General features: G+C 35.7%; 1 protein-coding gene across 1 annotated transcript in view; it reads left to right on the top strand.

The window, feature by feature from the left end:
- PLXDC2 (plexin domain containing 2) overlaps positions 1-12,190 on the top strand; it is a 370,639-nt gene that overhangs the window by 322,903 nt on the left and 35,546 nt on the right. The window contains exons 11-12 of the mRNA XM_053572952.1: positions 808-958; positions 2,375-2,413. Coding sequence (XP_053428927.1) covers positions 808-958; positions 2,375-2,413 — 190 coding nt within the window. The remainder of the gene's footprint in view (positions 1-807; positions 959-2,374; positions 2,414-12,190) is intronic.

Genomic DNA, 12,190 nt, shown 5'->3' with positions numbered 1-12,190 from the left:
GTGGCCTGTGCTATGCATTGTTTTTTCTGACACTTTGTCTGACTGCCCTTTTTTCTTTCGTGTTCTTTGATGAAAAGTACATATTCATCTGATCGTATTTCTTATGAATCCCTGGAACCCTCATAGGTGCTGTTTTACAACAACGAGGGTTTGCTAATGGAACCCTCAGGGTTTGGGGGAACAGCGAAGGGCTCTGCCTTAATATGAGGAAGAGAGGTTGATTTTATCTCTGCTGTCTATTCCTGGTTCAGGGCATGGTCTCCCTCAAGTGACATTGCTGTTGACCTTTTTTCTCTTGGAAACCCCTGCTTTTTTTACTTCCTTAATGTATAGTGCTCCTTTTGTCTTATCCAACACAAATTTTGCTTTGTTATATTTCTTGCGGTGGGGGTAGACAATGAGAAGACTGGAGATTTTCTTTACTTCCCTCCAACTGTTATGTTTGAACATTCACATTTTATCCAGAATAAATTTATTATCACCTCAATTTATTCCAGTTAATCTTACAATATCAAACTAAACAATATTGTCTGGAAACAATATCTGTTTTATAACAGTAGGGCCATTTACTATCTTCCTTGGCTTTTACTGCCATAAGCAAACCGAGTCCAGGATTTTACATGAAGCATTAGGATGATGTTTATTGACAGTAGAAACAGGAGGGGATAAAACATGTCTTGTACGAAAGTAATTTCTTTCCTGTTCTTCATTTGAGAGCCTTGTGCTTAATGGCTTAACTTCTTGAATGTAATTTCTAAAAATACATGTGTGATCACTCAAAGAATTTACCTTTTTGTTTCTTATCAGTCAAAAGAGAAGATGTGTGAGAATACAGAGCCACTGGAAACTTCTTCTCAAACCACCACAACCATTCCAGCAACAACCACACACTTCAGGGTTTTAACCACGACCAGAAGATCAGCAACATCCCAGCCGCCCACCAGCCTCCCCACAGAAGGTACCCAAGAGCTCTTTGGCTTTTTTTCCAGAGGGAGGGGAAAACCTCTGTGTTGATACATAATGGAAGGAGTAGAGGGAAAGTTAACACTTTGGCAAGCTGGGTTTCTAAGAGATGTCTAAAGGGGAAAAAAGATAAAAACAAAATTATTATAGACTAAAAATAAAGCTGAGTTTCTTTTTATATACTGTGCCTTTTATTAAAATGTGGCTTTTACCATTGATTCTGCTTTTTTGTCCCCTTTCCTTAGGAGAGAAAAAATACTTCTTTTCATGTGGATACATTTCATAGTAAATGAAAATTCAACATGGCAGGCACAGGACAGACAGGAAAAATGTATATGAAATGTTTATCGAGTTTTGATTCTGAACAATAGATAATTCCACTCATCTACAATTCTAATATTTTTTCTGAATGTAGTCAATAAATTATGTTGTTCTGTAACCTATACAGGGGGTACTGTGTATGTCATAGAGAGTGTCCTTGAAAAATACTTCTTTTTCTAAGGAAGGTAAAAATACTAGTTGATGCATGGGTACAAATAATAAGAAGAAAGAGTATTAGCCAACATCTGATAATTTTCTTGTCTGAAGAAGTGAAGAAGTGGGGAGAAATACAAGACTAGCCGGTTAAGAGTCAGCTTTGAGGGGTAAAAAAGGTTCTCACTTTTTTATTGCCACAAGCCTTACTTCCATTTAAATAGAAAGTGAAATTAAACATGGAACTTTTGCTTTTGATTGAAATTTAGTTGGATATGTAAGATTAACTGGAATAAATTGAGGTAGAAGGCACCTGCTAAATCCATTTTATTGAAAATCTAAAGCAACATTAGATTTTAATCCATATCATTTTTGATTGTGATATTAAAGCGTGTGAAAATATTTCTATAATTTAAACTCTACCTTTTAGAGTGAAATGCAACTGCTAAATCAAAAAAGATATCCTGCCTTTTAAAAATTCAGGATGAGATCTCTTCATGTGCAATATTGTCGTCATTGTTAGCAATCAATAAGCATTTAACCTTTGGACTTAAATTTGAAAATATCTTGACTATTCCAATTCATTTGGAATTTTCTTAATTTTAAAAATGGATAAATAAGGTCGTAACTAAGAGGTCTGATCACAACAAATTCTTTTAGAATATTAAAAGTAGATGCATTTTAATTTGTAACTGTTTCACAGAACTTAAAGATCAGGTAAGACGTTAATAAACTCTCGATCTTACAATCTCCGGGGGAAATTTTAGCACTATATCATGTAAAGCTAGGGCTTGCTCTCATCGAACTAGAAATGACCCCAATAAATTATCAAAATGTAGTCACGTAACAGAAAAGGCAGTGAGTAGACAGTTGGTCATAAGATTTATGCTCCTTTGAAATTTTTTTCTGTTGTACTAACTTTGAATTTCTCTTCCAGATGATACCAAGATAGCACTACACCTGAAAGATAATGGAGGTAGGAATTTATACTTTTCTTTCATAAACAATCTCAGATACTAGCTCCTTTCATTCATTTTAATAATATGAAAAAGGATTCAAGGACTTCTATGATAAATGTGTAGAGTAAGTTATATTTTAATCCCTCTTGGCATATAACATGGAAAGAATGCTATAGGTTGGCTTATAAGTAAGATGAGACCCTAATCTTTGCATTTGTCTTTAAAACTATGTGGTGCCAATGACCAGTTACTAATGATAAAGCAGAAAATTCATCTACACATCTTGCTATTCTTCACTGGTCTTCATTGGACCTCACAGTAGTGAGAACAGTTATCTACACAGCTACAGGGATAGAGTTCAGTTGTTGTTGTTGTTGTTGTTGTTGTTGTTTTTCACTAAGTTAACTGTTGCATCAACACACCCACACATGAACTTCAGACACAGAGCAGGAAGTGTGAAAATAGATTGTGCTAGGTCTGTTTACCTGTTATATGAAGCAAAGAACAAACATATTGGAATGAATGTCCTGTTAGTAACTGTAAATGTTTTTTGTAAGACAATTTAGAAAGATCTACAAGAGTACTTAAAAATATGAGGGGAAAAAGTTTTATCAAAACAATACTGTAAAATATATTGATTACAGTACAACCTCCATATTGACCACCTCCTTAAGTTGATCTACTTGTCATATACCAGACATGCATCACACGTACGTAATCACTACAGCAGGCCTAGTGCCCTATGTTGACCCCCTCTGTATGTTGATCAGCTTGTCAGGGGGTCAACTTAGAGAGGTTCTACTATAGTTGAACATCTGTTCTACTGTAGTGTCCTATTAATTAAACTATGTTAGATTCTCCTTGGAGTTCACTGGATCTCAATATCTGAGATTTTCATTACTAATTATTCATTCGGCTCAGGAAATGGGTGTTCTCTCCTTGGCAGTATCTATTAAGTGAATGAGGGCGTATCGTGACATTAATCTAGGCATGATTTTGCTTTTGCAGCCACAGATGACTTCTTGAGTAAGTCAAAATCCAATATGTACATTGTTAGGGATGATTTTCTCTATAATTGTAGAGACTAGATCCTAAATCACTCAGTCTACCTGAAGTAAACAATACTTCTATGCTTTCTTTAGGTCACAGTTTACAAATATATATATATATATACACACATATATATAATCTTTAGATTTTGTATCATTTCATCTGAAAAGAACATTTCTGGGCTCTTCACAAATATCACTATTATGTCCGTTATCCACTATGTGTTTTTGCTTCTGTATTATAATGTTTTATTTCATTCATTTCTTATTCATTATCGTATCAATGAAGTATGTAGATAAATTTATAAATGACTATTTGCAAAATGTGTACTAGCTAGAAATAAATTAAAATCTTAGTGCAAAATGTGTACTAACTAGAAATAAACTAAAATCTTAGTGCTTAATAGGCCACAATCCCCTCAGTGAAGACTTCCCAGAGGAAGCATCATGTGAACATAAGTCCTAATGCTGGGGTTACCTCACTTTGAAGAAGGAAGTGGGGTAAGAAGTGAAAGGAAGGTTGAGAGTCCCCCAGAGGCACCTGTTTTATTTGTTCCATTTAATTTTTAATATGGGCAGAGGTAGCTCCATGTGTATATGTCATATTATTTCTCTAGACTTTCTTTTATCTTTTTTTTTATTATTCTGTTTGCCTGATATTGCTAACAGGAAAAAACAAAGAATTCCTGTATTCAAATAGGTATGAGATACTTTGAGTGAAAGAAAAAAATTTCCTTGCTAGAAAACTGTTCAAAGCCTTCAATGTTCATTCATTCATTCATTCATTCAGTTATTGAGTCATGCCAAGTGCTTGCTAATTGCAAAGCCTAGTGCAGGCTTGGGGCTGTTGTAATGAACGGGGCTTAGAGCACTCCCCTGCTTTCGGAGAACATGCATTATAAAGAATTTTCAAGATGGTTCTCAAGATTTCTCCACTGTTTGCTTATAAATGCTTTTTACAAGTAGCATTTCACGGGCCTAATGTTTTGTGGAATAGACTTTGATAAGGAGTTTTCTAGAATATTACCAATTATCCCAAAGAAACCCCTAGTTTTGTTAAAGTATCAAATAATCATAAAACATTAGGGGTTTTCTTAAAGCACTACCTTAGAACTACCTTATACTGATAAGAAATCAAGTAAGTACCATGATTTAAGTGTAGGTTTTTAAGGATCAAGAAAGTCAACTCTTGGATTTCCAGATGTTATTTAGATAACTGATATGCAGAGATATTCATCAGAATTTCGAAATATCACAGTAATCCTGCCAACTCTTTCCATGCCTGGGGTTGTTTACAAAGCACTTTTCCTAAAAACCCTGAAGTTTAATTAGAGCAGACCAACCTGACCAGTATTAAAATAAATGTGTCTTCAAAAGAGTACTTTGGAAACATCACACATTATTTTTTATAGCACGCTTATTAAGTTAGTGTGCTGTTGTTGCTTTTCATTTTACGGAATGTAAAGATGCAGGAAGGATTGCCAGTTGAAATCTATCTTCGTTAGTTAATTAAGCCTGTGGAAAACAGAATTCAGAATTCAGAATTGTCATTCCCATCAAATTTTTGCAAGACTGAACTAATAATGAGTATGTTTTATGTAAATATTTCCTAACATTTATCAAAGTTAATTTTTTTAAACATCCAATCTAATGCATTTTTGTAAATGTCCCTATATTGTTGCAAAGAAATTGAGCACATTTGATTTCTTGATTCAGTTGCCTGTTCTTTTTTTATTAAATAAATTTCACTGTGTGTACTTGAAGTTTACAACATGAAGTTATGAGAATACACATGGAGAGTAGAACGATTACCATCATGAAGCAAATTAACGTGTCTATTATCCCACCTAGTTAACTTTGATCAGTGATGAACTTGGTTAATTTAGAGTTGTGTATTTTTCTGGGAAAAGGATGACATCTATCAAAATAGTCAGTATGTAGCTGGAAACCAATGACTCTGCCTTTCCACACATTGTTTATTAGGTACTGGTTCACTTCGGCTGTGAGTCTTTCTGGGAGATTTCCATGGGTTAAAGTAGTCGATTTTCTTAGTGTAATGCACAGCTGACATGGTTATACATTCACTTTCCAGGAGATTTTACCTTCCTCTTTGGTATGAAAGCGTGAAACACACCTCTGAGCGGCCGGACACCTAAGTCACACAACAGGGTTTCCCATTCAGAGGACACAGACTGAGTTACAATCTGCTAAGTCACTCTGGATGAATCTTCAATGGTGCAGTGAGTTTCCTGATACATTTAGATTAGGTCGAGGTAAAGCCTCCTGAAGTTTCAGGCTAGTTGTTTGAAGAAGTTTTATTAACCTTTAGGATTGAGTGGAAATTCTAAGGTCTCTAAATACGTAATTTGGAGAAAAGAATGTGAAAAAAATTAAAATAAGTGAAATGATATCTAGTGAGTACCAGCCTCTTAATAAGATAGAGGCTTCTGTGACCATTGTAAATAATTGAATACAAAATATGTGATGTGATATAGAGCTGGGCATGGGTGGCACACACCTGTAGCCCCAGCTACTCAGGAGGCTGAGTGGGAGGATTGCTGGAGCCCAGGAGTTTGAAGCCAGCCTGGGCATCATAGCAAGACCCTGTTCCTAAAACAAAAATAAATAAAAAATGATAAATAAGAAGATCTGCATGAAGTTTAGAATAACTCATAATACTAATCAAATAGTTTACCTGTCCCTTATTTACATGTGAAAAAAATAGAAGAGGAGGAAAGAACGTGGTAAAGGGAGAGACGGAAGAAAGAACGTTCACTGTGACCAGGCTCCATTCTAAAGGCTGTGCATACGTTAACCCACTCAATTCACCCAACTCCCCAGAGTTGGACCTGTTACTGCATCAATCTTATAGATGAGGAAACAGGTACAAAAAGGTCAGATGACCACCAACATAGAGTGCCTCAGCCTCACAGCAACCTCAAACTCCTGGGCTCAAGCAATCGTCCTGCCTCAGTCTCCCAAATAGCTGGGACTACAGGCACCCACCATAATACCTGGCTAATTTTTCTATTTTGAGTAAAGATGGAGTCTCACTCTTGCTCAGACTTGTCTCAAACCCCTGAACTCAGGCAATCCTCCCAGAGTCCTGAGATTTCAGGCACGAGCCACCGCGCCCAGCCTCTTTTGAACTTTGATGCAGATTTTAAGTCCTTGCTTCTCCTTTCCAGCTTGGGTCTCTTAGCTGGAAATGCCAGCTATTTTAATTACAAGTACTATATTCTTTAACCTTTTCTATAACAACTAAGTATTTGAAAGGAGAATTTCCTTTTTGCGTGTAATGATGCATTAGCTTCCACTGTATCCTTTCTAGGAAGATCACAGGGCGCTGATTCTCTTGTGTAATTCAGTGTTGTCAGAATTATCAGTATGTTATCTCCAAATTATAGGGCCACCATGGAGTTTCTGTTCAAAATCTAAGTCAAGGTCTTCCAGCTTCCTTGGTCTCTGTACAAATTCAGGTTTAATTCACCTGTAGAAGGTAGCTAGACTGCATTCTTTAAACATATACATTTCTGTAAGAAATGATTATATGCATTTAAAACCATATCTTCTTTGGGCTTTGACGTGTTAGCAGTAGCTTATTAGAAGAAGTACATTTTTAAGGAATGGCCCAGCTATGTATTTTGGCAAGTAAAACTATTAAATGCTTTCTGTGACATTTGATTAGGTTGCTTCCAAATGGCACTCACTTCCTAATTAGAAATGTAAATGTCTTCAAGATGCAAACTGGAAAAAGTTATACCCAGGGCTGAGAAGAGGTTTGCAAGCTGAATTAGTGGCAAGGATTTCTAATTGGGAAGTGAAGTCTTCAACCAGATTCAACTTGATCTAGCAAATTGGATTGTGCCACTCTGCTCCACTGCAGATGTCAAAAGGACTCCAACCTTCAAAATCCTGAATTGATCGCATTTTTCAACATTTGATGACTGAGACTTATCAAAGTACCCCCATACCTCATTCTCTCTTGGTTCCTTCGAAGGTTTCCTCCTTGATAGAATTAAGTTTTTTGAAAACATACTTGAACATATGTTTTTAATTGTTTGTAACATTTAAAGTATCAACGCTCCAGATAAGCATGACGTATAATGCAAGTGGCATTGTGTCTTTTCTTCTTCCGCTAGGAACTTTACAAACCTAGAACTTTATTCTTGAGTCAGAGGGTGGTGGCTCCTTCAAGGAGATGTCAAAATTGATGCATTAAGCACTTTGCAGAACATGGTTTAGTCAATTCAGAGACACAAATATGCAGTGATTGATTTCAAAGAGCTAAAACAGATGTATTTTGAACGAACCCTTATGGAACGCTTGGTCTAAATTCTATTCCTGTTGGGTTCCGTTTCCTATTTCTGAATATATCATAAGTCTTTTCATCCAAAGATAAAATGTTAGAACATTATTCCGACTTTTTGCACTGGAATACTTCTAAGGCTGTATTTTTATTACCTATAGTGATATATCAAGTGTTCAGGGTTTCATTTACCAGTCAAATTATTTTTTGACTTTCAGAAATAAATCATTAAAGCATCTTATCGTTCGCAATTCTTTCCTGCCTTTTCTTTCTATTTTTCCCCCTCCGCTTCTTTTGGGCAGTTCACAGTCATATAAGCAAAGGGGAACTGTTATTTCCTTTTGACGAGCTATTGAATATCTATCACTTTCTGTTTCTAAAACTATAAAATATCTTGACATTTAGTTTTAAGTTTTGCTTTGTTTGGCTACTTCACACAACAGTGCTAACTCTTATTTTTAGTATATATATACCATAATAGTGAGAATTTCTTACACTTTAAAATGTTATTTTGATTTTATTTTTTTGAGATTAAGGATTCCTTTCCTAAACATTTCCTAAGGTTGTGGTTCTCCAATTTTCTGTACCTTGGAATTATCTGGGCCCTACAATCTAATTTAATTATTCTGCCTTATAAAACTTCCTGAACTCAGACTGTTCTCCATACCAACTGAATTTTAACACCTAGGGCTGGGGCCACGGAATCAATATTTTTTAAAGTCCCAGGTGATTTCAGTGTAAAGTGAAGCTGAAAATAAATGGTTCAATTCAACACTTCATAAATAATGAGGAGCATGGGAGTCACCAGAGATGGGGTATCCTGTAAAAATGCACATTTAGAACCAGGTGTGATGCATCATGCTTGTAATCTTAGCACTTTAAGAGGCTGATGGGGGGTTGCTTGAGGCCAGCAGTTTAAGATCAACCCAGGGCAACATGGCAAGACCTTGCTCTCCAAAAAACTTAACAATTAGCCAGACTGGCCACCCAGGAGATTAAGGTAAAAAGGATCTCATAGCCCCAAAGTTGGAGGTTGCACTGGGCTATGATGATCCTACTGCACTCTAGTCTAGGAAACAGAGCAAAACCCAATCTCTCTCTCTCTCTCTCTCACACACACACACACACACACACACACCACACCACACAAAAGAATGCATCTTCTGATACAGGAGTTCTAGGGTGAAGTCCAAACCTTTGCATGCCATTTCCAACAAGCTCTGCAAAGACATTGTTGTCACCAGACCACAAATTAGGCTTTAAGCATCAAGGGTTGAGTGGATTCTTGATTTCTTTCTGCTAGAGTTCCCCAAATAAGAATGGTATATCTTACTTTGAATTTCCCCATTGGTCCTCAAGTACACCTTGTGGTTCCCTGAAGCAACATTTTCACTGTGGCAACAGAAATTTCTTTTCTACATGTAGAGAATGCACCTTGCTACCCAGAGCCGAGTGATCTAAAAGCATCACATCTGTTACCTCGTAACTCATTTTAGTGTATGTGCAAATTACTCCATTTAAACTGCTGGCATAGCCATATATTTCAATAAAATAGTTACATTTTCTATATTTTGTTGAACCATATGAAATTGCTGCCATTTAAAACCATTCCTACAAATTAGGAATTTCACTGTTCAGTCTAATAGCTTAAAAAAATCGTTATCCATAATAGGAAAAGAAAACAAGAAAAATCACAATGGAAAATACTTTCCCCCCTTTAAGTTGGTCTGTAGATAGGCTTTGTAGTTGGAATTTATGCTGCTGATAGAACACGCGCAGGATGAAACAGCATGGCCTCTCTTAGGACACACACACACATAGCTTCCAAGACCAGCTGTAAATACGCTTTCCATTTGCCACCGGCAACATGTTTTATCACTTTTCTACTTTCCTTTCTGTGCTCCTATTCTCCAATCTGACTTTCTATCTGCCTGTTCTCATCTGAAACCTGAGCTTGGGAATCTCTTATTGGAGGAAAGAAACCTCCATGTACCATTAGATTACCATGAAATCTGTGATGTATGAAGAAGTCTAGGAACAGTTTTGTGACCTGGTATTTCTCATGCCCTTTCTCAGTGTGTTAAACTTGTCTAACGTGAGTATACTTTAATGTGAAATGTGTAGTGATTATGATTAGTGATACTTATGTCACTAATGTGATAGATTAACTTTGATGGTGATTTGATTTGACTGGGTTTGATGTATTCAAGACACATTTCTTGAATTACTGGGTACCAAGCCCATTGGTGGGTGATGGAGATACAGTGATAAAAAAGGTCCAGTGCCTTCTCTAAAGAAGCAAGTGGTCTCACGGGCTGGTGTAGAGAAGTCAGTCAATATTGAATTATGGTGTGCAAAGGTCAACTCAGGGTAATGTACGGGAGAGCAGAGAAAAGACAGCTAAACAAAACTGTAATTACAAAAAAAGTTACCCTTAGGAGGTGATGCTTGATCTAAGTTTTGGAGTACAGGTATGATTTATGTAGAAAAGGGACAGAAGAAAGGGATGTCAGCAAAGGGATCAGCAGAGGCAGAGGTGTGGGGCCATCAAAGTCTATTGGATCTGGGTGACTCTAAACAGTTGCCACATTTTATTTGCTTGAGGCTAAGATTTACATATGGTTGCTATTGGGGGAAAGGCTGAGAGAGAAGTAGAGGCTCAGCATTTCTGGCCTCTATGCCAAAGAAGGGAGCCGGACCTTTACCACTGAGAGCCACTGACATCATTTAGCTAGGTATGATCTGTTTTTTGAAATTATCTTCTGTTTTTATTTATGAAAATAAATAGTCCCTATCTTTTGAGACTTTGGGGAAAAAAAGATGTTAACTCCATACTGAGCCTCAGAGTAAAAGCATTCTATGATACACATACTTTTATCTGACAATGTGAAACAAGATACAAATTGTTTCAAGGTAAAATTATAGAAAAATATATATACTTTTGCATTATTATTATTATTGCTCAATATTTCATTGTATTAATCATCTGATTTCTTTTCTGATTGTATTTATCTTCGTTCGTTCTTTATGTGGTTTTTGTTTCTAGTCCTTATCTTAAACAATGTTATTGTTATTAAATTTTAAGCCTCTTTAATTTTGCAAAGGCAAAAAGTGGAAACCAAATAAACACATGTAAAAAAAAAATAACGTAACACCTCCAATCAGGTATTATTAATAGTTACAGAGTCATATACCCTCACATTGTGCCCATCAACTGGAAGCACACCAATCTCCTCCCTCCTCCCCTACCCTCATTCCCATTCCCTCTAACTTGAATTGAATTGAACTTTTCTCTCATGTGGGTGTATATTAAATCATCTACTGGATTCATATTAAAGATGTACTATTTTTAAAATGACATAATTCTTTAAAGAGAGTAGTTTAATCCATAAGATGGTAAATTTAGTTTGATCTTCTTCAATAGCTAGGTTTTCAATGGATTTTCATTAAGAGCACTTTTTGCTTTGGTTTTATTCTTTAGCATTCAAATAATACTGTGCAGGATTTTAAATGTGTCCTGTGTAGTAAGGACAGGAATTAATTATTTGACACTAATTCATAACAGTGTTGTAAGCTACTGTGACCAAATGTTGTTATTTCAGTTACAATAATAAATTAAAAACTTGCTGGACAAAGTTTCAGCCATAAATGATTTTAACACATGTTAACATTATACTCAGCAACCACTAAAGAAAAAAAAAATACATAAAATGGAGAGCCAAAAATTCACTGGAGGAATGTAAGTGGAATGCTAAGAAATACTTGTTTAACCTAAAGAAAGCAAGAGAGAGGAATGATGAGCCACAGAACAGATGGACATGAAGAAAACAAGTATCAGAATGGCAGACCAAATCTAATGCTACCAATAATTACATTAAATGTAAATAAGATAAACACTCCAAATAAAAGCATAGATTATTAAGAAACCAGGATCCAACTGTATGCTGTGTTTAAGAAATGTACATGAAAAATGAAGGCAAAGATATAAATCATTTCAAGGTAAAATAATAGAAAAATATATATACTGCAAACAGCACCATAGCAAAGCTGGTTTGGCTATATAAATATCAAAGTACATGGTCTTCAAGATGAGAAGTATCAACATAGGAAAAGAGGAACATAAAAAGAGGAAAAGGGAACATTCACCAGGAAACCATTACAGTTTTTAAAAATCAGACCAAAAAAGGAAAATACAAAATAAAACGAAGAAGGATATAGATTTTAACAACACTGACAACCATCTTGATCTGATTCATGTTTATGGAGAACTCTTCCCAATTTTTTTCAACTGCACATAAAATGGTAACAAGGTAGATTATTCATGGAGCCATAAAAACATCCTAAATTTAAATGATTGAGCTGTTATAGAATATATTCTCTGACTATAAAAGAATGACATGAATAACATTGACAATATCTATTTGGAGGAAAGTAGA

Source organism: Nycticebus coucang, chromosome 20 (genome assembly GCF_027406575.1).
Source record: "Nycticebus coucang isolate mNycCou1 chromosome 20, mNycCou1.pri, whole genome shotgun sequence".
Classification (NCBI taxonomy): domain Eukaryota; kingdom Metazoa; phylum Chordata; class Mammalia; order Primates; family Lorisidae; genus Nycticebus; species Nycticebus coucang.
The sequence above is the reverse complement of the archived record's forward strand: the minus strand, read 5'-3'. Positions and strand labels throughout refer to the sequence as shown.